Genomic DNA, 25,086 nt, shown 5'->3' with positions numbered 1-25,086 from the left:
TGGCTCTTGGGAAAGCTGCCATCTCATCTCCTGGTGCTCTGGGGGCTGCTGAGCTAGTTGCTGTGGTTCTGCAAGACACGGCCAGGGCATTACCATGCTCCTCCAGGCCTTAATTCTCTGTTAACAATCTCTTTGGGATCTATGGAGAAGAAGAGATCATCCCTGTGTCTTTGTTTCCAGAGACAGGGTTCTGGTCATACAACTGAGTTCCCAATTCTTTACACTGAAGATGGAGCCTCAAGGGATCTCATACCTGACAGACAGATGGATGTCAAGCTCTTTCCTGACTCCATCACATTCTCTTGGTACTGTTTCCACATCCAGGACAAAGACCTCTTCTGTTTTTGGTGGTGGGGTGTTATAGAACAAAGTGGTCTGGTGGGGGAGAAAAAATTTCTGTGAAATTCCCCAAAGCTTCCCTGAGTGAGCTAAAGGATTGCCCGTGCCTCCAGCTTTTCACAAATAACCAGTGGCTAACACAGTTGGAGCCAGATGCACTTTCAGTTCAGAGATGTGCTGTGTAGCACATAGCATCATAACACCTGCCAAATGTACCCCTCAGCATGGAGACTCAGCTATCTGTGATACAAGGCCTCATTCAGTCTTACTGGAAAAAATTACTGTTAAGGTTTAAGAAAGTACATTAGCTAAGACTGCCCCACAGGGAGAAAGAAGTGTAACTGTTAACTCTTGACATGCTAATAGTAGTTCTAGGTCTCAAGAGATAAAATACTGGCAAAACAAGTATAAACCTCAAAAGAAAGACAGAAAAAACAAAGAATCAGAAAAGGAAAACTCAGGAAGACTGATGATCACACTCCTCCAAACAGAATCTTCTTCCACCTGCCTGGTGACTGACAGCCTGGCCAGCAGATACTTATCAGATGTCTTATGCTTATTTACTATATTCAAGTATAGCCAAGTAGTATGAGTCCTAGTTACCTCCTACATGCATTAACAATAAATATTTTTTGAATCCTCTTGTCTATACACTGCTTGCAGATTCTCTGTGAGTACTGTAAAAGATGGCTGAACAGAAGTGATCCAGTAAGGGAGGTTTTCTCGGGGAGTGCCTTTGAATTCCTTGCTGCATGAATGGCTCATAAGTGGATCACTATCATAACTGCCAGAAAAATAAGATGTATCTTCCTGATGGACCAGTTGTGTTGGTGTACTGGAATAAGACCTTGGTACTACATCGCTCCTCATCTCTGCGTGTGACAACAACCCAAGGAATATTACATCAGAATACATAATATATAGTGCTCAGCTCCGGAAGCTTGACATCAGCAACATACATTCAAAATAGAAGCAGGTACTGCTCTGTGTCTCATTACTCCTGACTTCAGATATACTGGTCTCTTAACAATAACATGGCTCTGTAGCATGGGACAGCTAAGCTGAGACATTTCTGAGAAGAAGATACCAGAGATGGTTGCAGTGAAAGCATGACAACACAGTATACCTGAGTACCTTCAAGCTTGACGTGATTCTGCCTAGAAAGCAAAATCCTACTCAGAATTTGAGGCTATAGAGCTTGCTTGGAGCCAAGCCTCACTTCAATAACCAGAGGCAGAGCCTGACAGCTCTGCTCCTTGTATATACGCACCTGTACATAAACGCAGCCGCTGCCAGTTGCTTGCACTGTGTACGTCCCTGGGACACCGAGGAGAGATGCCTGATGCAGGACCAACTTGTTGTTCTTGTGCACGTGGAACTCCAATGGAGAAGACTCCTTGCCTTTCACCATCACCTTTACATCTCTGATCTCCTGAGGAATCAGGGCTGCATACTGAGCGAGGGCCTGCAGGCTAACAACTGTGTCCTGAAGACAAAGAATCAGTCACTTTGCTGTGTAGTCGTGGAGTACAAAATCGAGCACACTAGTTCAGGCACTGCAGGGAGGACCACAGTCCTCATGGCCCTTATTCACACTGATACTAGTGGGCTCTACACCACTAAGTGTATAGTCTGTGCCACAGGCAGCAGTAGGACTTCTGTTACCTGGAAAAGGTAACTTCTGAGCCCTGGGATTAGCAGTCCCAGACCCTCGGTAGTCCCAATTACTCTACACAAAAAAGAGTTTCCCCACAGCACTCCCCTTCCCAAGCAGGGCTCATATGCGTTTGTCAGCAAAGGATGGATCTAGAGTGACATGCATATGAGAGATGTGCACATCACTCCAGGCACAACATCTCTCTTTTTCTCCCATGATTTTCCATTGTTTTATTACCTGTGTGGAAGCAAATCCTCCAAAGGCATTTCTCTGTCTACTGAGCCAGCGCACAAGCTTGCTCACTGATGCTTCATTGAGTGACGAGTCTGGTTTGGAGACATGAGCCAGGACAATGTAGGCTACTGTCTCAATCATAGAAGAAGATTCTTCACCACCAGAATGGGATGCCAGTAGCTCTGCTGATGGGGGAAGAAACACGGGGAAGAGAAGAACTGTAGATCCCTATGAACATCAGCTCCTCCTGCGCTGAGACTCTTTGAGGACTGACAGTTTCCTGTACAGCATCAGAAGCGCAAGTGCCTTTCTGGGGCACCTCAGAGTGCAGAAGCCAAACCATCCTTTGGGGTTTTTTTACCTTGCAAGGGCCAGTGATCTATGATAGGCTCCATTTCTTCCTTTGAAAACACAGATACATCCAGGCCCCAAATCCTCAACCAGTTCCTCTAGGAAAAAATTCCCCTAGAAATTGGTGAACTCTGAGCAGAGGTTCTCTGTTTAAAGTATGCTCCAAGTCTTATTCAGCTCTGTGTATATTCAAAGCTATGTCTCCAAGCTTCAGCATTTTCACTGTTTCTGCTTTTACCTAGCATAGCGTAATAGGACCCTCTGTGTTGAAAAACTCCAGGACTCACTTCCAGTCAGTTTTAACCTATTGTACAAGAACTGGTCACTCTTTGAAGGAGTGTTGCTGGCAGGCTACTGGAGGAACAAGACTACACAACTTACTTTATTGGCATCCTCACTATGCAGTGCATAGGCTAGGACAATTTAAGCAAGAGCTGGGCTCTCACCTAAAGTCTAAGTTCAGAAGTACTGAAAACATCTGAGTCTGGTCAAATATTTTGCTGCAGTGATAGTAGGGGGCTAACCAAAATTCAGCTAAGAATTTAACTTAATTGTGCCAGTGTAGACATCTGCAATGGTACAAGTGTGAAAAGCTTAAAGGCTTTTAAATTCAAAGTCAGTTTTCAGAACAAACCTTCCCTTTTGAAAGAAGAACCATCAAATCACTTGTTTGCATTAAAACAGCCTAAAGACTTTAGAATATAGCTCAGGTTCTCTATGGAGGGCCTTTATTATTTCATTACGTTTATCACAGCAGAAAGTTCTTTCCTTGTTCCACATGTATACTCACAGAGGCAGCTCTGACAAGTATTGCATTCAATGTGTGCAATTCTACTTCTTTCAGTTTGCCCACCAGCTATTCTGTGAAACCAGCTGGCAGCTTGAGAGGCTAATACAATGAGCTGCACTCTGCAGTGGTAGCTGATCAGACTGAAAAATCCTCTGTCTCTCTTTTCCTCTGTGTTATCTTTCAGCCCCCAACGTAGTTCACCATACTGCCAGACAAACAAATGTGGGGAGGAACTTAAACCAACTCCAGTAACATTACTGTTTAACCATAGGCTTAGGTGCTTTGAACCCCCCACCCTGGCATCCTCATTCAGGACAGAAGCCCATCTTTTTCCCAAGTTAAAGACACAAAAAGAAGAAAAAAGCTCAGCAGCACAGCAACAAAGATGCATCCACCCAAGGGCCCTGAGCTGAGTACAGAATCAGTGGGGAAGCAGTCAAAAGATTTGAATTCTTCAAGTAAGTGCCCTGATAAGCACCTGAATAGACATGGTGAGGCAAGTGTCCTCTGCAAGATCTATTGTATTATATATGAATTGCTAAAGAATGACAGGAGCACCACAGCTCAAGTAAGCATTTTGACCATACAAATTAAGCATGGATCACCTCTGTTGCTTTTGATTAGAAATTGTTTCATGAGTCTTAAAAAACTAGAGGCTCTCACAGCTTCAATACATTATGATTTTTCTGACACAAAAGCCTATTTCAGAACAGATAAATCTCCCAGACTACTGCAATTAAATGCTACAGATATCAGACCTTAAACATAGTTTTTATCTCTAGGACTCAAAATATTCTCAACAGCAACAACCTACCCGTTTCCTTCTCTAGCATATCCAGGAGCTGCTCTCTCTTCTCCATGTCCTTACTCAGCGTGAAGACATAAGCCATCAAAGCCTTGACATAAAGGCTTGTCTTATCAAGTGTTACGTTCTTAAGACAGTGTAAGGCATTATCCAACATGGTGTCCTGAAAAAGGAATCCAAACCAACTGAATTTCCTCTGACCAAACAAAACATTGTTGTGAACACCTATTCCAGATACATATTTGATTTACTTTATTGCTAGGATCTATCTCATGGCTGTGGAACATGAAGTAGAGTGGACAAAACATCACTGTGGGTCAAAAGCAAAGGTGTGACTGGACATATCACTGGGATAGGGGATTGCTAATATAGTGGAGAATCCAGCTGTAGGAAGCATCTGGCAACACACTGGATCAGAGTTGTCAAACCTGCATGCTGTAGGTCTTGGACCATAAGGGGGTATGATGTTGTTTTTATAACTATACCATCAAGTTCTTTTTTGCTAGAACAGTCTATACTTATCTTGTAGATCATTGCTTTTATTTTTTTTTGGGGGGGGAGAGGGGGAGGGCATTGCATACCTGAAAGGGGGCCTTTTTATTTTCCTTTAGCTCTATTGATCAGCTGCTATTGCCTTTCCCTGCAAGCCCTTGTATTGTCATTTTGAGAGACAATTGTTTCCCCTGAGATCAGCTGGGAAAAGCAAGTCTTCTGCTTTGCTGAAAATCAGGCCATTTCTATTAGGAATTCCTTGCCAAGTTCAAATGAGAGAACCTTTCAGCACCTCAGGCTGGGTTCTCCCTGAAGCCACCGGCCAGGGAAGGAATGAATGGTGGAGCTGGTTCCCAATCCCTGCAAGAGTTCAGAGGTGACTTACATTTTTCTCCAGATGGAGTTCCACCAGTGCAGCAGTGATATAGGCTGTTAATGAGATTGTGTCGTCCACACCACCCTGCAAGCACATAGATAATCATCAGAGAAGTACAATTCCAGCCACAGCTTGCCTGTCATCGTATAGTCACTGCAACTGCCTATGGATGACCTTTCTGAGGGAGTACAGTATCATGCTTCTGGGCACTCTTGGACAGGAAACAAGGACACTTGCTGGATATCACCAAGGTCTGGTGTTGAGGGCAGTCTCAGAGCTGTGTTGTACATACAGCCTAGGCATCCCTTCTCATAGAAGGGCATAAAGCAAACTGTTAAGCAATGTATTTTATTAAAAATTAAATATGTTACAACTGTACACTTGAACAAAGTGTGCAGGATTTGCATACAAGAAGGTATGCAAGTTTACCTACAGTTCAGCTGACTAGAGAAGCTACAGGTTGATCTGTTAAACAGGCTTTCAGGAGCCTCTTTTCACATCAGAGAACATTAATTCTTGGGGAAGTTCTGTTTGGATCCTCAGACATGAGACAAGACTAAGTCTAAATGAGGGGGGGGAAATTGGGCTAAGATGCTAATAAGCATTGTTCACACTGAATAGCAGAAACTTTGAAATGTAAGGCAGGCAGGGGCGCAAGACCTATCCCAAGAAGTTCAAATAGAAAGCTCAATATGCAAAATTAATGAAAGCCGGGCAAGGATGAACAATCTACATGTACACTCTGGTTTTATTTTGTACTGCACCCAAATTTTAAGAAAAAAAAAAAAGCATAACCCTTTGCTTTGCTAAAGTAGCAGCATGTGTGTTTTTTTTTTTTCATGAGCTTGCCTTGTATTTAATAAGAGCTATTTTGCAATCTGACCAGTCTGGATTGTTCATACCTTTACAAAGGCAATGAACCCAAGTACTGCCATGCTGCATATGCAGTGCTCAGTACCTAAGTATCGGGACATGTACACCAGGAGTTTGGTGCATTTCCAGCTATATTGCAGGATCATTTGGGGGATGCCATGATCCAGGAGAAGTCATACTTTTTGGGTGACGGAGAGACAACTGTGCTCTTCAGAGCACATAAATTATTTTTCTTTGTAAGGCATGAGAAGAGGGAGAATCCAGCCAGGGTATTCTAGAGAAGCATTAAAATATAAAAATATTTCTCCCTGTGTGCTTCAAGTGCCTTCACACAATTAGTTGTGTTGTCTTTTGGCTAGAGTAAAAATGAAGAAAGCCTAGCAGAGGTTAAAACCTCTCACAGAGGAAATGCCTGCTGTTTTAGGCCATGCTTTTTCATTCTGTTCTGGGAAGATGCCTTGGCTGTGCTAGGCCATAGGGACATTGCTTTGTGCTACCGTGCACAGTGGAAGAGCCTGGGGGAAGCAACCCCGTGCCTCACATTGTGTTCCTCCTGCTCTCACTCCCATGTCTGGCAGCCATACCTTCAAGTCATTGTTGAAGAGCTTCCCCACACTCTCAAAGCAGCCACTGGGCAGCTGGTGCTTCTGCAGCCAGAGCAGAGCACTGTGCACGTGATCCTTATCGATGTAAATGTAAGAGCTGGCTTGTCCAAAGGACCTGGCTACAAAAGCTGTCAGCCTGTGAGCAGAGCACAGAGGAATTCCATGTCACAGGCAGGAGATGAATCAGCAAGGACAATAGGTTTATGGTGACAATAGCAAATCTGGTCACTCACCATGTGTTGCCCTGGTCATCGCCTTTCCCAAAGGCGCTGTAGGAGCCATCGTCATGTTTGTAGAGCAGTTGACGCTGGTAACCTGTGACAAGAGGTGATGGGACATGACTGTCACTGTGAGGACCTGTAGCATCTCAGACTGTGTCCTTGCTGTGGGAATCCTGGCTTCACAGCAAGAGACTTCACCAGGTCCTGCAGTCAGAGACACTGAGGCAAGCACGCCACCCGCACACAATTCCCCATGCATCCCACAGCAACAGCATGACAAGAAGCAGTTGCACAGCATCACTGAAGTGTGCCACACAGCTGCTCTACATTACTGCAGTTGTTATGAGCAAGTGCTGTGGGTATCTTCCCTGCTGTTTTACAGAATGGTGACATGCTCAGCCACCTCACGTCTCCCATGCTCCAGTGAGCCCTTACAGGCCCTTGCTGTGAATAAAAAGAACAGTAGGAGTGAGGAGGAAGGCACTTCCTAGAGGGGACCAAAATGAAACCCTGTTTGTTTTTCAGCACTTCTGCTAGGCCCTCTTGGGACTCCAAAAGACACTTATTATGGGATGTACAGGAAGCAACAAGGCCATGCCTTTAAGCTCTGAGGCCAGAATGCTGTCTGCATCTGTTTGCTCTCCCTGCACCCTCTCCATGCCCGCATTGTTTAGCCCCTGCTTTGCCTCTCTGCTGCCACCGTTCTCTTGGGTAGGTTCCCCTCTCCCAGATATCAGTACATGCTCATGGTAGAAGAAAGGGATTCAGATCCTATCCAGGGGAGCTGCTGAGCTTGCAGCACAGTAAGATAAGTAGACTGGCAGACTCAAGTGTGAGGCATGTTACATCATGAGACGCAGACATTGGCACAATATTAAATTCAGATTATACCAGACAGAATTGACACACCCCGAAAATATGTGTCCTAAAACATGGGGAAACACTAAACTACTGAAATCCCATCAATTCCCAAAGGCCACTCTTTATTCCATGTAATAGCAGCTGATGCCCTTTTTCCACCAGGTACTTCTGTCAGCCTTGGACTGATAAGGGAGTAAACATGCATCACATAATGATGGAAATCATTAATTACCCACACCCTTCTCAAAAAAGCAGACTTAGTACTTCAGTTACAGCAAAGACAGAAGTCCTGCTTTCTTCAGAAAGACAGTTTTCTTTCCATGAGACATTTTCCTTTTTCTCTGTGATACCTTTCTTTGTAACAGCTCTGGCAGTGCTCCCATCCCTGCCCTTCACCTTCCCACCACACCTGTGCCCAACAATCATGATTTAGATCAGCTTCATTCTGCAGCAGAAGGAGGAAGGACAATGTTTACCTGTTGTCAGGAATTTCAGTGCTTTATCTTTAATTTCTGCATTCAGTTGTTTAGTCTTATTCAGGTACTGGAGTATGAAGATGTTTGGTGCAAACTGAACCATATTCTGTTCACCACAGCCAAAGGGCATGCTTAGCAGTTGGTCTAAATTTTGAAGTGCTGGACCCATGATGTCACCTTGCATTTGAAGTGGAGACACAGGAGAAAGGAAAAGCACAGACATCAAACAGTATGAAATGAAAGGACTGCTGCCTTCTCTAAACTCTACTGGGATCCTAGAAAAGAGCCAGTTCCTAACTGAACAGATATGACTGAGATTTCTGGTGACCCCTAACAGACTAGGCCAGCACAGAAAGGGAAGACGTCATGGTTCTGGAAGGAAGGAGGGAATGTGAACCTTGAGGGGGTCCAAAGAAAGGTAAAGAGAGCTGTCATTCCAGACTGGGTGCCAAGGAGGGAAAGTAATTGCACAGGCAAACTAGGTGGAAATCTGCAGGGATGGTTTTGGTTCACTTAGGTGGATGGCAGTGACAGAAGTCAGAGGCGATACCCCATTTTGTGCCTTCTCCTCCAGCCACTTGGGGATCACCTAGAATCATGCCATATGGGAGGGATAAACATGGAAAAGATTACTTGATCTGCATTTCTGAGGCCAACATCACACCCATAACAGATAATCTCATGAGGGGTGAGGTCAGTGCATCAGTAAGGTCAAAACATTGTGCAAGCTTTTCTCACTGGGGACCAACGATCAGGGAAGGCCTTTCTCACCAATCACTGAGAAAGTGGCTCGGCCAGATCCCTCCAGCACTTCTGCAGGCAGAGTCAGGGAGAACTCTTCAGAGACGGTGTTATCTAAGGAAGGCAGAACCCAGAAATTTATCCCAGGGAAGAAGCATCACACACAAGTGTAACATTCAAGGAGACCCAGATGAGGCTTAATGTGATATTGAGTCACAGCAGCCAAGACTTGCAAACAAATACCTCAACACAGGAAACTTTGCCAGGTAAAAGAAAGACATGGACAAATTATAGTGGTTGTTCTCCCAGGCAGGGATGGTACCATCAGCGCTTCTTCTCTGACAAATTTGCCCAACCTTTGGGATTTACCCTAGCCCTGCCCCTTCCATCCTGCTCTCATGGTCAATAGCAGTCAGGGATTCTTTTTCCCTACCTGAAGGGCAGAGAAAGGCATTTTGGGTCTTCTCTTGCAGGACTCCTCCTGGCTGCAGATGGAGAAAGAGTAGTTCAGATAGGGAAGACAAGAAAGGAAGTCACCATGCCTCAGCAAGTTTGTCTGCTTTCCAAAAAGAAGAGGCTAAACTTATCTTAGCATCTTGCTAACTGCCCCAGGGGACAAACCACTGTCTCCAGGGGTTCTCCACCCTGAGATATGACTAACCTTCACAAGCAGAGGTTTTATCACTGTGTCTCTCCCTCCTTGCAAAGGTGTGACAACAATTGCGTTACCACACAGACTGTGTGAATCTTCTGCCATGCTGCTTACAGTGACATTCACTTTGCCTGCAGAGAGCACAGGGGGACATTGCTGAGTTCTTGAAGCAGACAGCTGTATGCACAAGCATTAGGCCCAGACATGCAGACACAGGCAAACTCCACCCCTCCTCCCACCAGCTGCCACACATCCCTCTGCCCAAACTCACCCAGCCTGGTGGCTGTCACATTCCACTCAAAGGTTTTTGCTTCATTGGCACAGAGGCAGCTGGTGAACTGGCAGCTTGGACAGGCATCCACCTTTAGTTCTGGAGTCTCTGTGAGGGTGGTGCGGATCTGAGTATGGTTGGATGTACAAGCACATGTTGGGACAGTGTTAGTAACAAATACTGCACAAAGGAGCAAATACCTTGGGTCATATAAAGTGTGAGTGCTTTATGGCCAGTATCTAGGGCTCCAGAGAACCTCATAGGTTGCCTTTGGGCTCAAGTTTTTGTTCCAACAGAGGCTGTGTAATTGGGGGAACTCTCTTGGAGGAACTCACCTGCATACAGTCCTTGAGGTAGTTAAAGACAGTGGCTTTTAAGCTGAAAGTCTCTCCTTGGATCACAGAGTATGGCAGTGACAGATCCACAAAGAAAGGCTGGAAGACCCTAAGAGTGGTCAGCGGTGAGAAACCAAAGCCAGTATCAGCAACACAGAAGGTGTTGGCATTCCATTCCGTGATGGTGTCAGGTACAGCAACTTGGAGAGACGCTTGCCCATTGCCCCTACAGCAGGAAGCAGAAGAGGAGAACTTGATAAGAAGCAGTCAGAATGCTCCAGGAGTGTCTCTGGGGAAGGCAGGTAGAGGCTGTTACCAACCCGACAGAAACCAAATCCCAAATCCAGGTCTCTGGGAAAAGTGTCCGTGGTTTTGGCTTCTTCTTGTCACCAGAGTGAGGTTCAGAACCAGCACGGGCAGCAAGATTGTCAGCTAGAAAGCAAGTAGTATCTCAGAAAACAACATATATATGCCTATAGGTGAAATTAGTTCTTCATTTACAGGCAATCTAACACAAACAAGAAATGTTTTGTGGCACAGAACAAGAGTGGACAGGGTTGGCATTTCAATGAGAACCTGACACACTGTGTGTACCTTTGGGGAATACAGCTTGAGGGAGACAGAGTTGGATGGAGTTTAGCCTGAGACTCAGTCTGGCAGATCCAAATTTGGTCTGGATCCAGGGGGAGACAGCATGCTAAAATGGAGTCACATTCTTAAATAATCTGTGAAAGTGCTGGTGAAGAGCACACTACATTTTGTATGAAAAACACTGAACACAGGGCCACCAATAAAGCATGGAGATTTCAGCTTTTATCTGTGATTTATAAATCAGGTCCATTGAAATGGACACAGGCTTTGTTGCTCTTATACACAAACAAGAAATGCAGCAGGATGAAAGTCAGCTGTCTCAGCTGCAGGCTGGCCAGAACTGGGAGAGGGGAACCCCTTCAGTCAAGGAGATGGACATGTCTGTTCCTTACCAACAATATGATTTTCCATCTTGAGTATCTTTGTCTCAAAGTCTGGCCGTACACAGGAAACTGGTTTCTTGATTCTAGTATTGGTTACTATTTTCATGCGCAGTCTCTGGGAAATGAGTAAAGAGGGTAAATCAATGATAAATAAAAGGAAATTAGGAATGTTGAAACTATCTCATGGTCATAGCTATCATACAGGGGCTGATGACAGCTGAAACACTTTTAAATGCTGATTGCTTAAATCCATAGATTTACAGGCTCAGATTCTGACCACAGCATGAGGAATGGAAACCAGCTTTCTGAGGAATACAAGGACCAGTTACTACTTCTCATACCAGTAACTTTCAACTAGATCTGTACTACATATGCCTAACCCTAACAATGAGACATACTCTAGGAGTAAGCATCTAGAAGACAGCGCAGCAACAGGCCTTTGGAGGGGAATCAGGGTCTGTGTTTTTAAGGTAGAGTTCTGTCAGCCTGAGAAGCCCATGCAACTCAGACTAGGTGTTGGGTGGTTTTCAGCATGTTGTTACTCTTTTCTGCTGTTTTGAGGTGCTTCTACTTGTTTGTTTTGTGTTTTTTTTTTTAAACAGTGTTCTATCGGAAGCAGCACTTCTTCGATTTCAGTTAGCAGACAACACTTTTCTGGCTATCGTGATTGTTAGCAGATTAGTTTATTTTGTTGTTTGTCTCAACAGTTAGCTATAAAGCCAAACTGTGAAAGACTTATTTTTATTAAAACTGGTTTGAGGACAACTAAGAACAGACTCAATGAAACACAGAGTAAAGTAGTTTGTAAATAAAATCCTAGCCAAGTGGTGATCAGTCAAAATACAGTGAGGTGCTCAGGTATTACTGCTATGTTCTTGCCACTCCCCCTTTGTAGTTATAGTACACTAAACTAAATTTGTTGATTTTTATGCTGTCTTTCTATAATCAGGTGGTTTGCACTATGCTTACTCATCTTTCCCCATAGTCCCCAAATGAGTGTGGCTACACTGAAAAACAACAACAGATGACTTTTAGCAAAGAAAGTCAGGGCAGCTGAAGTTTGCAAAAAGTAAATTCTTGTAGGCATTCAGGATAGCATATTGGAAATCACTCGTCCAGGAAAAGTTTAGAGTATAGACACTCACCTTAAGCAGATTAAAGACATCAGCCTCACTTTGGTACCACGGTGCACCCATCCGAGCCTTTCTGTGGAGGCTGGGCTGCTGGGGCAGACAAGGGTATCCCTCAAAGTCTTCCAAGTGATAAGGGAACCCTCGTCCTCCAATTGTGAAACTGTCTTCAAAGATCTCATCATACAACTGCAATGGAAAAACAGAGGTCTTCAAAAGGAGCCAACCAACAAGCATATGTACAGGTCAAATAGCTGGACTGGAGCCCTCTTACATTTTGTAAAGCTTTGCAGTTGAGGAAGTTGACACTGGCTCAGCTCATACTAAATGACATAATATAAAGGAGTGGAGACATATATATATAGGATAATATATACTAAAGGATATATACCCAAGGAGTGGACGTAGACAAGTAGCTTTTAGTCTGCAAGACAGTTCAAGCCTTTCAGCTCAAGGGTGCAAAATTTGGATAAAAATGCACAATTCAGTTTGAGCACAAGGCATTGGCACATCTGACTTACATATTTAAAGATTACTACTTCACAGAGCTGTTAGTAGATGATGCAAATACTCTGCACAAGAGTAGCATTCCTCTGAAATGGAACACCACATCACACTGTAGGCCTTATTTACAGGTACAGCATGTCCCCCCTGGATTTGGTGAAGCTTCTTTGTAACAGTCTGGACTGCTGTCATTTAACTTACAACTTCCCATGAGGCATATACCTGTTTTATTACCTCTGGTATACATCGTGGAATTATGTTAGGATTTTCAATTTTTGCAGCATTTTTTCTTTAAGTTTTTAATTCATTCTTCTGAAACACACAGCTGCTTTAAGATAAGCTCCTCCAATCCTTCTAGATTCTCAGAATGCACCCATTTGCTGACAAAATCCTGACCACTTTTCACCAGCCATTGTGTGCTGCCTATATCTACTGTTTTTTAAAGAACTGCTTAGGTTCTCAGCTTGATCTGTCACATGTCAATTCAGCAGTGGTTGGGGCAGAGGGATAGAAGGACTCTATAGGGCCAAAACTCCATTTCAAAGGCTTAGCCTCACTGACTGGTGAAAGACAAAAGAGCAGAGAGACAAGTGGAAAGCACCAGCATCTCTTTGAAGTTGTTTTCCCTGCCTACCCCTGCAGTGCCATGTAGAATCCATCACTCTTCAGGGAGAGACCCAGAGTGCAGGGATGATGCATGAGGAACATGATCATCACATAACTGCTCAAAAGAGGCCAAAAGAGGGGGAATGGCAGGGCAGCCACCTAGCACTGCAGCTATGTCCTGAGACATACTATGGGCTTCCTCCTGCCCTTGCATGGAGACAGAAGACATTAGGGGATTGGTAATGGCTGGCTGCACTCACGCTGTCTGCTGTTAGGGTATTGTTATTCTTCAGGAGAACGCTTTTGTCAACAGCTCGGACAGAGCACAAGGACCCTGGAGCAGCCTTGATGTTCAGTCCAACTTCTGATCCAGGGACTTCCTCCTTGTGTGAGAATTCCAGTGAAACCTGCAAAGGAAGATAGGGTCTGGGGACTTAGCACTGTCGAGTAGGACTCTGTGACTTTTATGTGTCTGGGTAACAGAGGGAAAGATAGGGAATAAGGTAAGGAAGGGGGATAAGATGCTAAGAGAGGCCCACCTAGAAATCCATTGGAAAGGTTAAACAGGCTGCAGTGCACACAGCTCTAGCCAGAATTCCTCTACCACCATGCATCCACCACACTCTGATCCAAAACCACCACCGAGAGCTAAGCAGACAGGCTTCTCTTCTGTGTTAGGGAGAACATGGGAGACACTGTGTTCCCAAGTCAGTAATAAGGAATGGGAGAAGAAAATAGAGTTCAATAGGGCCTGGTTTACTCCTGGAGCAAAGCTTGCCAGTCAGTGTTGTGGAAAGCAGGACTAGGAATTCAGGGAAGAAGGAGGTTGACTGTTTTGTTTCCCAGACAAAAATACTGGGCATCTGTTTTTGTGTACATCCACTTTACACCATTTGGGTTAGGATAAAACAGGACCAGGAGCCACAGCAGACCACAGCACACCAAAGATGCTGTCATACTCCTTATGAGATTTCTACTCACCTTGTGTCTAAAGCACTTTTCTAGTTCAAACTGCTCCACATCAGCCACCACCTCTCCATCCGAGAAGACTGCATACACCAGGAGCTTGATGTCAGGGAGGAAGTCATTGCCAATAGTCAGAGGCAATGAGAAGGAGCCCTGCAAATCTGCACAAGACAGCAGCAAGGAAGAGAGGGAAAACATCCAGTTCAATCAGCTCATTGGGGTAGGATACACATTAAGAATCAAAAGCGGAGATAACAACACCCCACACAGACACTGTCACAGATTAACAATAAAGCCAGAATACCAGCCATTTATTTGACTCACATCTTCTCTCAAGGTACAAACTAGCAGCAAAGTCATAAAATTGGATATTAGATCAATTACACAGGAGGAGGACAGTTGCTAGAAAGACACTGAACTGTGAGGAGATTGTGTTGGTTTAATGATGTGAACTACCACTAAGAACTCAGTTCAATATTTCCCACCTGTGGATAAGAATAGCACCTGCAGATATAGTCACTAGAGAGCGGTCAGTTTTCTGGGGTGTGTTATGAGGCGCTTCACATGCTTTTACTCACTCTCATGCTGGGTAATTGGCACCTTCTTCTCTCTGCTGAAAAGGATCTTGCCTTTTGCTATCACCTGAAGAGCAAAGAGAAGCACCACTCAAGAGTCTGAATTCTGAGAACACGAGGAGAGTGTGAAAAGAACCTGAGAAGAGAGAATGACGTCTGACAGATGTTGCCACAGAGGTTGCTCTCACAGGTCATGACTTCAAGAGCTCTGAAGCAGAGATAGTGATGGTATAGCTGTGTAAGACTTGAGAGAAATAGGTTAGGCAATGAAAAGGCATGGCTGCTTGTTAAGCCAGAGGTATTTTTGAAGCTAAGAGCTGCTGCTCTTAAGACCCAGTGAACTCTGACGTTTGTAATACTAGGATACAGCACTTTTTGATCGTATGAATTAGTCCAGCTCAGTAACCAAGATACTCATAACCTCTCAGCTAGGCTGTAGGCACACTCTTGCTTTGGACTCAGCTTCTTGGAAGTAGACTTCATCACAACATTATTACATACTTCGGGTCTGCATCAAGGCCCTGCACAAGGGTCTTTCCAGCCTTTTCCTGTAAATACATGGGCCAGGGCATGTTGGCTGCCTCAGAGATTGCCTCTTAGTTCACAGACAGATTGCTCCAGACACTGATGGATGTCTGGGTCATACCTGCTAGGCAGAAACCAGGATGGTCCTCCACTGCAACCCATGTGAACTTAAGAGAAAGCAGGTTGGATGGTAGGCATCTATCACCCAAGCTTAGGTCAAGGCACTGATAACAAAGCAAAGAAGCGGGGGGCATGGAACAAGTTCAGGAACTGGAAAGCAGGTGGAGGTTTGGCCAGAACAGAACTCACAAACTGACTTACACTGATCTTGGAGTACCTTAACCTTTCATTTGAGTATCTCTGTGCTGTGTGAAAAGGGAAAAATATCAGTAAGCACAATCTTGCCCCGAGAATCAGCTGTCTTCTGTGCTCACCAAATAGTAGAAATCAATGTGGTCTTCTTCAGATCTGAGTTTATTCCGGTCAAGTATATAATCCACTTGCACTTCCTGCTCTTGATCACAGGGCATCACATCATTCTTGGCCTTGATCTCAAGGAAACTGTTGCTCTCAGAGTAGAAAGGTTTCAGCCAGTGTAAGCTATCCTCAACTTCTGTGTAGCTTTCAGAAGAATCTTGGTTATCACGACTTTTAAGGTTGTAGGTACCCTTCCAAGCACAAAGGCATGAGATGGCAATTATTATCAAGTGATGCAAGGGAATTTGTACCCCTGCTGGAACACTGTTATCAGCTGAGCTGATGGCAGACCACACATCTCTATTCTTAGAATGATATTTTGTTTAAGTATCATTTTAAAGTCCAAGACTTTCTCTTAAGAAGTCTTAGCAAAAATTCAGTCTAGTAGATTTGACCACAATCTGATTTTTTCTCCTTTATCTTTTCATGGGGACACATCCCACCCCAGACTTAAACCCCACAAAAGATTTTCAGTGGCTGATGCTCACCGTCAGCGCAACCAGCGTGCTGTTCCAGCTGGTAGTATCCAGTGAGAAGTGAGCTTCCCCTTTGTCATCTGTGAGGAGTGACAGGTGTGTCTCCTCATCGTTGACATCAACTTTTAGGTAGACGGTTTCATTTCTGAGGGGAGACTTGCCACTGGAGCAGAACATCTGTAGAGAAGGGGAGGAAGTTAATACCCTGTTGTGCCACACTCTGAGGCACTGCCAGTGCTTAATATTAATTGCTTCTATCACTGGGCTTCCTCAGCCCTTCTAGCTTTCAGACATATTGGAAGGATCCAAAGAGAAGTCCAATAAACACACAAAACTAATAATTTGCAGCTCTTCAGTACTGGAAATTGTCACAATTTAACCTCAGCCGGCAGCCAAGCCCCACGCAGCTGCTCACTCTCTCCCCCAACAGCATGATCAGGGAGAGAGAACTGAAAGGGTAAAAGCTCAAAAACTTGTGAGTTGAGATAAAGACAGTTTAATAGAGAAAGCAAAAGCTGTGCACACAAGCAAAAGAAAAACAAAGAATTCATTCAGTGCTTCCCAGCAGCAGGCAGGTGTTCAGCCATGTCCAGGAGAGCAGGGCCCCATCGCTCATAATGGTTACTTGGGAGGACAAACACCACCACTCCAAGAATTCCCCTTTCCTCCTTCTTCCTCCCAGTTTATATGTATGTCATATGGTCTGGAATATCCCTTTGGTCAGTTTGGGTCACCTCTCCCAGCTGTGTCTCCTCCCAGCCTCCCATGCACCTCTAACTTCCTTGCCAGCGTGATAGACCAAAAATCAGAAAAGGCTTTGGCTCTGTGTAAGGCCTGCTCAACAATAGCAAAAACATCTCTAAATTATCAACCCTGTGTTCAGCACAGATCCAAAACTAGCCCCATACTAGCCACTGTGAAGACAATTAATCCTACCCCAGCCAAAACCAGCACAAAAATACATGGTAATACAGGCAAATGAGACACCTATACTGGGGAATCCAAGACTAATTTCTCAGATCCTGAGCTGCTTCTTGGACAGTGCTACGGGATACTTGATGATCAGAAGGACTCTTGTCTCCAGCAACTTAACTTGCTGTTCCTTGTCCTTCATGCTGGGGTCAGCAGTAGTGGCCCACCTGAAGGTTTTTCTAGCCCCAGGACGGCAGTATCACCCTAGCATTGCCCAGGATACTCGGGTCAGAAATGAATGCCAGGGAACTGATATGCAAGGTTTAGAGAATTCTGTGAAGTTACTATGAGCATTTGTCCGAAGGGAAAGGTATGTGCCTGTTGACACCACTCCCAAACACACACACACTAGTTTCAGGAGCTACTCCCGGGGAAACCTCCAGAAACTGCAGCTGGCCCCAAAATTCCAGTCCAGGGAATATAGTAGATTGGGATAGGGAGAAGAAATTGCTTCTAGAGGAGGCTTGACTCCTAGCTGTTGGATGCCAGCAGAGCAGCATTTACTTTCCTGGGGATTGTTGATTTTTACCTACAAAAGGTTATATCTATGATGCACTCTAAATAGAGAAGGGATCTGTTTGTATTACCTTCCCTGTGTATGGTAAACCACGTTTGTAGAACGGATGGAGGTTGATAAACTCTATAGATTTCATTATTGTTGCAACAGGAATTAGAACTGATTCTGCAGAATGTGCCTCTGTATGGAGAGATGAAAAATCTGTTAAATCCTAAGTAGTGCTCTTGGGGAAGCAGAAGACAAAAATGCACTTCAACACTACCTACAACATCTACAACCTCTAAATTTAGGAGAGAATACATTCTTCTAGAATATGATTCCCTCAACCTTTTTTGGTTCTCTGCCTCATGACATGCATCATATCCTCTAAGTATTTATTTATAAGTATTAATTTATGTTTATTGAAGATAAAGGGAAACTAGGGGACTGTTTAGTTATAAACAGTCCAGCACTGTGGGACTGGCTGGGGAACACCTTGTCCCAGGCAATTACTAAAAAGTTTCATACATGCTAAGAGAAATGAATGGCAAAGAAGATTACGAAACCTGGTAATAACAGATGGAAGAGATACTCGAATAGACACCATTACCATGACAGAAGATTTGGGAACCTTCAAGTTATTTTTTTCAAAAGGAATTTCACTGCCACAGGGAGGCCAAAACCAAAGAAGTTGCTTGTGAGGAAGAGAATACTTGACATATTCTCCATTACCTGTTCCATTTTCCACCATTTTTCCTACTGCAATTATGAAGCTGTCAGCTTCATTTATTTCCAAAGCTTCTGTCTTCACTGTAAAAGTAGCACAGCCATTCTTGTTTGTCTGCAGAGAGAGAGAAGAACAGAGAGAAAGAGCATGGTGTGGAGGAAGATGAACAGTTCCATAGATGGCAGGCAATCCCAAATAAGTATTTCTAAATATTTTTGGAACAGATGGCAGCTCACAAAGCTTAACTGCAGAAACCCATCATGGATACCTCAGCCAGAAAAGAAAATCAACAACTGTTTGGATTAAACAGTCGTCAAAAAAGTAGTAGAAAAAAGTACTTCAGGCAAATCACACAAGGGTTAATCAGGGGATTGGATTCAGCCCAAATTCCACAGCTGAAAGAGCCTGTGTCATTACGTGATCTAAAGGTCTCCCTGAAACTATCTGGCCCTAATGAATAAAGCCTGACAGTGTGGCTTTCCATTCATGACCATCTCTGTGATATGGCATATTAAACAAGGACATCCTGCCAGTTAAATATTGCAAGATCTTTGCCAAGAATTAAGGCAGAGATTGGGTACAGCCTATGTTTCTAGTCGTGCTTCTTAAGTGCTTCACAGAACCTTTCAGGGCCTCTTGCATGCCATGTGGAGCTGGCATTCAGTTGGTGTTTTGCACAGCTAAGACTGTACAGCATTCCAGCTGGAGTGCATTTTAAAAGATGCAGACATCCAGTTATACTTTTATATTCTGGCTTGTTGCTGGCTGGTCTGATATTTAGAAATATTTTCTTGTGTCTTTCAAGGCAGAAGAGCTGCATCTGAAACCCACAGCAAAAACCAAGTATGGAGCCTAACCACAAACATACTAAGGAATACAGGTGAGCAGAAACCATAACCAGAAATGGACACAGTCCATAGACCAGACCACTAACAAGCTTAAGTTTAGTTTTTCGCATAGTTTACACCTTCTCCTGAAGCACCAAGTCAGGTATGAGCTAGAGCAATAATTCAAGCAACAGTCACAGGAAGCGGAATCAATGTCAAGCAAATAGGAAGACACCAGACTAAATAGGTTGGTGGCCATCAGAGGTGCATCGAGGCAGTTTAAGGGGACAGACACACATTTCCAGCATGTTACACTTTCCACTCTGATATTTGTTCACCTACCCAGCTGTTTTGTTTCCTCATATCAGTAGAATCTGGTATATTGTCTTCCATGGCCTGGGAGAATGTCATAAGGATTAAATCTATGCTCCCTTGAACGGGCTTCCCATAGGTATACCTGTGTCAAAGGGGAAAAACATTCACCTGAAGACTGTCTGCTTCATCAGAAATATTAACCCAGGGCATCTCCCATGCTCATCAGGGGAAGTGGAGCCTGGAGAGCTTTGTGGTATCATGTACTCACTTGCCACAGATCTGCAGATGAAATTCCTCATCTGCTGTAGTGATAAATGGAGGGTGCTCAATCTTTATTTCAAATTTTTTCAGCACTATATTGAAGAGAGGAAAATAAAAATATAGAAAAAAACCCAATATTGAGTATGGACACTGACTTTAAGTTCTGTTACAGCTCTGGTCCATATGAGGGGAAAAACAGCAATGTCCCCAGTTATTCATCACCATGCTTCAATAAGAGTTACCCCCTTCAGCCACACAACCTGGTATTTGCTGCTACAATTGTACATGGGACAGCTTTCTACTCCAGCTCAGTCAAGCACAAGCATTTTACGTGGCACAGGGTTTTGTCCTTACCACTGCAACTGAATGGGACCAAGATATGGTTGCACTTCCTATTACAGCAGCTAACTGGTGTGGGTAGTAAACCTAGCCTAGAAAAGGGTGACAATGAGCAGCAAAATGTGCTCATCACAGGGCCCAGACATAGGTAGAACTAGTTGTCAGCCCACGGCCTCTCCTTTTTACCCTATGCAGCTGCAGAGCCTCCAGCCCAAAATGAGATGTGCCACACAGACCCATCCTTGTCCCCAGTCTGTTGCCCTCCCAGGGTGAAAGGTCTAATGAACACAGCTGCATCACCCTGCTCTCTGCTCAGCTGCCCACACTGCTTTTCCCTCACTTCTATTGCCCGAGTCTCACCATATTCTTCAACACTGAAGGTTTTCCGAGCCATGTCTTGTTGCACTGAGATGGTATACTTCCCAAGGGATGCTTCGGATGCCAGGGGAAAGGACAGATCCACAATGCCATGACTTGGCTTTACATTCAGCCACTCAGCAATACGGTTGTGTTCAGGATCCTATTTGGGAAAGGACATGCAGAGCTACCAAGTCATGCTGGAAGCCGTACCCAGGCACAAGAAGGCACTACAAGGGCTTACCCTTGACACAGTAGAATGGATTCCAGATAACTAAGAGAGACTCCTTCACTTCCCTCCAGTATCATTTTAATGAACATATGAATTGCAAAGATTGCCAAGAACTGTAAAGCTACTGGGAAGTGGTAACATCATAACACCATGGAAACGAGAAGTCATCGTTGAGTGCTCATCCTTGTTGAGCAAATGTTCATTACTGCCCTGCCTCTATCTCAGCTACATGCTTTACAGAGGAACTGATTTGAACACAGAACCCAGGCTGACCAGGTACAAAAGCATTCAGCTGAACCTCAACCATAACCATAACCTTATGAAGTTACATTTGCAGCATAAGTCTGTCCAGGAGTGAAAGGGCACCGTAGAAAGACAGACATCTCCCTTTCATCAGTTCTTTGTCTCTTACCTGAAGCCATATCTGGGAATACTGTAAAAACAAAAGAAACACAAACTCAGTTTTGTACAGTGCAAAACACCATCCTTGCGAACCAGTATAAATAACTCTGCCTGACGTGGGCCCTTGATCAGAAAATTCTGCCCCATCCAGACCCCACACTAGGTCTTCTCCTCCCTTTGTACCAGTGTACACTGCAGTCTTTCTCCAAGGGATCAGTGGATGAGTGGTTTCCTCCAAAGATAATTTGTTCTTATGGTTTAACAGGCATGAAGGGAGATGTCTCTTTCATGAGCCTCTCAATATGTCTCATGCTGAAGCTCCTATTTCTAGAAAAGCACAAGGTGATACTCACCTCATTTTCAATGACCTTAAGGTCCTCATCAAGGTTCACAATTCGAAATTTCACTGTAGATATAAAGAAAAGCATATTAAAGCATTCTGGCTGCAACATGTCCTTGCACAAATCTGCTTCTCCTTTTCTGTGCTCCAGTATTCATGTCTCTCTGTTTACCTCAGAAGTATCTAGATCTTTTCCTAAACAACCCACCCCAGAGGGCTTTGTCTGGGAGGTTTATATGCAGCTGCAGGCTGTAGAAACTCACTGCCTTCACCTGGAAAGATTACAATGTTGAGGTAAACAGTGGGGTTGTCTGCAGTGGGGTCTGTCTGCAGTCCGTGCATATTGTGAAGACTGTGGTGTAACTCTCTGTAATTCCACAGCTTGGAACTGTTGCTCTAGACTTTACTCAAATATTAACAACAGTCTTTAAAAAACAAGAGGTTGTCCAGTGTCCTGGAGAGCCTGGCTTTCCTTTCAGGTCTCACTAGAGATATTTTGCTAAAACAATACCCAGGAGCAGCAGGCTGGGAATTGGTGTAGCACATCTTGGAGGGGAACATCCTGACTCAAACTGTTCCTGGAAACACGTGATAATAGAAATCTGCTTTCTTCCATCTCCAACAAGCTTAACTTGCTGCACTTGGTGACATCTTCCCTCCAGATGTGGCTGCTACCTTGACACGTCCATCCCCATTTCCACATGCCACCTTCTTGCCTTACCTGTTTGTCCAGGTTTGTATAAGTTCTTGTCTGTCTCTATCAGAATTACATTCTTCTGGGGCCTGACCAGAACTTTCTTCTGACCCTCAAAGAGTACACTGTCCCCGCTGTGGATCAGGACATGCAGAAAAGCCACCTCCTCTGGCTGTCAGGTTAAAAAAAAAAAAAAAAAACCAACTACCTGAGACTACAAAGAGCTTGAAGGAGAAACAGAGGCACCTGTCCTACCAAAATCTCCAACTTCCCCCTCCTCCCTTCCCCTCCTTTGATTTATCTCTCTCCTTTCCCAAGAAATAGTCTTCTCTGTGCTCCCCCGCTTCCTCATTCTCTTTTCTCTGTCTCTCTCCTTGTCATGTTTGCCTCTTTCCACATTTCTTTTTTCTCTTTACTACCTTTCCCACCCTGCATCAGAAGCATTATCATGGCTCAGACACAAGAGAGGCTGAAGCCTTCTAAGAGGAGAGGCAGCCAAAAGAGGGATCTTACCTGTGATGTGTAATCATTTCTTTCCGTGGGTACAAACTTGAACTCTGGCACCTAGATTGATTGGCACAAGGAAATGGAAAACAAATTCATCAGAGACTTTGCATCTTATCCTAGATATGAGACATGATCTCATTGTTAAAAAATCCCTGAAACTTCAGAGTTCAAATTCCACTGTATGACTTTGTCTGTAACCCATTTTTCATTACAGGGAGAAGAAGCAGTTGCTATCTGCCTCTTGTTCAGGAACCTAAGAGTTAACCAACTGGCATGTCATTCTGCCACTTCACATGTATGTGAGAGTTTTATGGAAACAAATAAAACCATAGGGAAGTCAGATCTGCAGTAATGGGAGATGAAATACTGATCAGAACAACACAGGACATCTCAGTATCAGAAAGACTGAGTTCACCAGCAGAAAGGTTTTTGGTTGTTTTTTTTTTTTTTTTTTAGCCAGCGGCAGACTTGCTTGGCTTTCCAGAACCGGGAGTTGCTCTCCCCTATGGGCTGGCACCAAACTCTTAGTTAATCACTGTCGTGTTGATGCAAAACCTAAAAGTGACTACAGCCCCTCCTTGAGTTCTGCTGAATCTGAAGAACAAGCAGGGCATAGGCACAGTGATTTTGTATAGTGCTGAGGAAGAGAGGAGCAGTTTGTAGAGCCTCAGCACCATCTCCATGGCTCTCCAGAAATGTAACTGAAGGTTCTGTAGTCACTGTGTCTAGTTAAGCTAACTACAGCAGCACAGTTGCAACGACAGGAACTCAAGCCACTCAAGAAATATCCAGACTGCACTAGGTGAAATTCAGTTCATTGTGGGTTCAGCACCATCACAGCTAAATTAAAGCAAGCTCAATGTCTGTGCAGACTGCAACTACATCTGGCAATACAGATGCAGCTTTAAAGCAGAACAGTCCTCTTGGAGCTGGAGGGGCAAGCTCCTGAGGAAATGAGGATGAAAAGAACCTAATCCCAATGCATTGACTTTCACTATGATATACACTCATCTTTAGGGACAAAATACTGAGTGAACTGAAACCAAATGTTTACCACCAGGCTTTAAGTGTGATGAAATGGGATGATACACATTGAAAGTACAGATTTTTTTCTACACAGCAAAGATTCCCTACTTTCCTAGACTTCAGGACACTGCTGTATTTTGCCTGACACTGGTAGTGAAATATACTTAATCTGCTTGCAACCTATGGGTAGAAAAAGGACAGTGTACCCAGAGAAGTGCTGTCCTGTTGTCTGAAGTGAGGGTGAAAGCATCGGTCAAATCAAGTAGCCACATGTACACTCACCTGGAAGGTGATGCACTGAAAGGTGCCTGGCTTCTCCACATCTTGTTGCACCAGTGTGTGATTCTGGGTTGTTGCCTGCAAGGTGACAGCCAGGTGGACGGTCTCAGTTAGGGAGCTGAAGTGAATATAGAGCTTCTCCTCTTGGGAATGGTGAATGACAGCAGGGAACACCACCATATAATGACTAGAAGAGAGCAGCACATGGTTAAAAACAATTCAGAGGCTGAAGTGGACAGGCCAGAATCAATCTCTGCTACTTTCATGAAGAGGTAGACCAAGGGTGAGAAATGTCTGGAGGACTGCAGTGAAGGAAATTTAGCACAGCTCCACTTCCAAACCAGAAAGGAAGAGTATGCCCAGTGTGGAATTAGAAAGCACCTGATATCTTTCTGCCATCACCTTGCCAACAACCAAGCCCCAACTACCCCAATTGCAGGTACACAGAGCAAGGCTGTGTGAGGAACGAAGCCGAAGACTCAGTGGCTGAGGCATTAAGCTTCAGTCCTTACACCAAATTTCACCCCTGCCAGCACAGGATGAACAGAGGCAAAGTTTCTGTGGCTTCTGTAGCTTTGTGGTGCGTGCAGTGCGGTGCCTGCACAAGCCAACACCAGGGGCTGCACCTGGAATGGTGCTGGACGCTCACTGCTCCAGCAGGACTCTGCAGGACCCGCTTCTGCCCAGCCTCTCTGAGAACAAGGCCCCCACCATTCAGCTCTGGGATGCTGAACAGTGCAGCACCTCAGCACCACCCTTTAATGACAGTCCCTTCCACCAAGCCCCCAAAATCAAAAGGAGATATCTCACGGTTCCAGGCTTGCTGCAGCTGCAACTGGGAGCAGGGTCAGGACTAAGAGGAGCAGTGGTGTTCCCATTGCTTGGGCTGGGACAGACAGCTGACAAGATCCGCACTGAAGGCGAGAACTGCCTGTGCTGATAGGTTGGGGCAATCCTAAATACCCCCCTCAGATGCTGCTAAGTCCAAAGAGTAGGGCAG

At 44.5% G+C, this 25,086-nt stretch overlaps 1 protein-coding gene across 4 annotated transcripts in view; it reads right to left on the bottom strand.

Annotated features, from left to right (window-relative positions):
• The window catches only part of LOC114069355 (alpha-2-macroglobulin-like protein 1), a 28,822-nt gene extending 3,736 nt beyond the window's left edge, over nucleotides 1-25,086 (bottom strand). The window contains exons 1-32 of one of the 4 annotated variants that reach the window (XM_027906082.1): nucleotides 24,897-25,086; nucleotides 24,090-24,273; nucleotides 22,788-22,838; nucleotides 22,302-22,446; nucleotides 21,594-21,646; nucleotides 21,251-21,271; nucleotides 20,610-20,769; nucleotides 19,918-20,002; nucleotides 19,677-19,791; nucleotides 18,513-18,621; nucleotides 17,872-17,981; nucleotides 16,325-16,489; nucleotides 15,794-16,027; nucleotides 14,838-14,901; nucleotides 14,275-14,420; nucleotides 13,554-13,700; nucleotides 12,199-12,372; nucleotides 11,063-11,168; nucleotides 10,400-10,529; nucleotides 10,080-10,305; nucleotides 9,745-9,871; nucleotides 9,483-9,604; nucleotides 9,255-9,306; nucleotides 8,852-8,935; nucleotides 8,081-8,257; nucleotides 6,756-6,837; nucleotides 6,502-6,658; nucleotides 5,054-5,128; nucleotides 4,186-4,339; nucleotides 2,234-2,415; nucleotides 1,610-1,825; nucleotides 254-375 (exon numbers count right to left, since the gene is read on the bottom strand). In XM_027906082.1, coding sequence (XP_027761883.1) covers nucleotides 254-375; nucleotides 1,610-1,825; nucleotides 2,234-2,415; nucleotides 4,186-4,339; nucleotides 5,054-5,128; nucleotides 6,502-6,658; nucleotides 6,756-6,837; nucleotides 8,081-8,257; nucleotides 8,852-8,935; nucleotides 9,255-9,306; nucleotides 9,483-9,604; nucleotides 9,745-9,871; nucleotides 10,080-10,305; nucleotides 10,400-10,529; nucleotides 11,063-11,168; nucleotides 12,199-12,372; nucleotides 13,554-13,700; nucleotides 14,275-14,420; nucleotides 14,838-14,901; nucleotides 15,794-16,027; nucleotides 16,325-16,489; nucleotides 17,872-17,981; nucleotides 18,513-18,621; nucleotides 19,677-19,791; nucleotides 19,918-20,002; nucleotides 20,610-20,769; nucleotides 21,251-21,271; nucleotides 21,594-21,646; nucleotides 22,302-22,446; nucleotides 22,788-22,838; nucleotides 24,090-24,273; nucleotides 24,897-24,964 — 4,043 coding nt within the window. In that variant the 5' untranslated portion in view covers nucleotides 24,965-25,086. Of the gene's footprint in view, nucleotides 1-253; nucleotides 376-1,609; nucleotides 1,826-2,233; nucleotides 2,416-4,185; nucleotides 4,340-5,053; nucleotides 5,129-6,501; nucleotides 6,659-6,755; nucleotides 6,838-8,080; nucleotides 8,258-8,851; nucleotides 8,936-9,254; nucleotides 9,307-9,482; nucleotides 9,605-9,744; nucleotides 9,872-10,079; nucleotides 10,306-10,399; nucleotides 10,530-11,062; nucleotides 11,169-12,198; nucleotides 12,373-13,553; nucleotides 13,701-14,274; nucleotides 14,421-14,837; nucleotides 14,902-15,793; nucleotides 16,028-16,324; nucleotides 16,490-17,871; nucleotides 17,982-18,512; nucleotides 18,622-19,676; nucleotides 19,792-19,917; nucleotides 20,003-20,609; nucleotides 20,770-21,250; nucleotides 21,272-21,593; nucleotides 21,647-22,301; nucleotides 22,451-22,787; nucleotides 22,839-24,089; nucleotides 24,274-24,896 lie in introns of all 4 variants that reach the window. The other 3 variants (XM_027906084.1, XM_027906083.1, XM_027906085.1) reach the window with 3 other exon arrangements.

This window comes from Empidonax traillii, unplaced genomic scaffold, assembly GCF_003031625.1.
Source record: "Empidonax traillii isolate 1590-97213 ecotype Southwest subspecies unplaced genomic scaffold, ASM303162v1 scaffold1246:size530596, whole genome shotgun sequence".
Lineage (NCBI taxonomy): Eukaryota > Metazoa > Chordata > Aves > Passeriformes > Tyrannidae > Empidonax > Empidonax traillii.
Note: the sequence above shows the minus strand (reverse complement) of the source record. Positions and strands in the feature narration are given on the sequence as shown.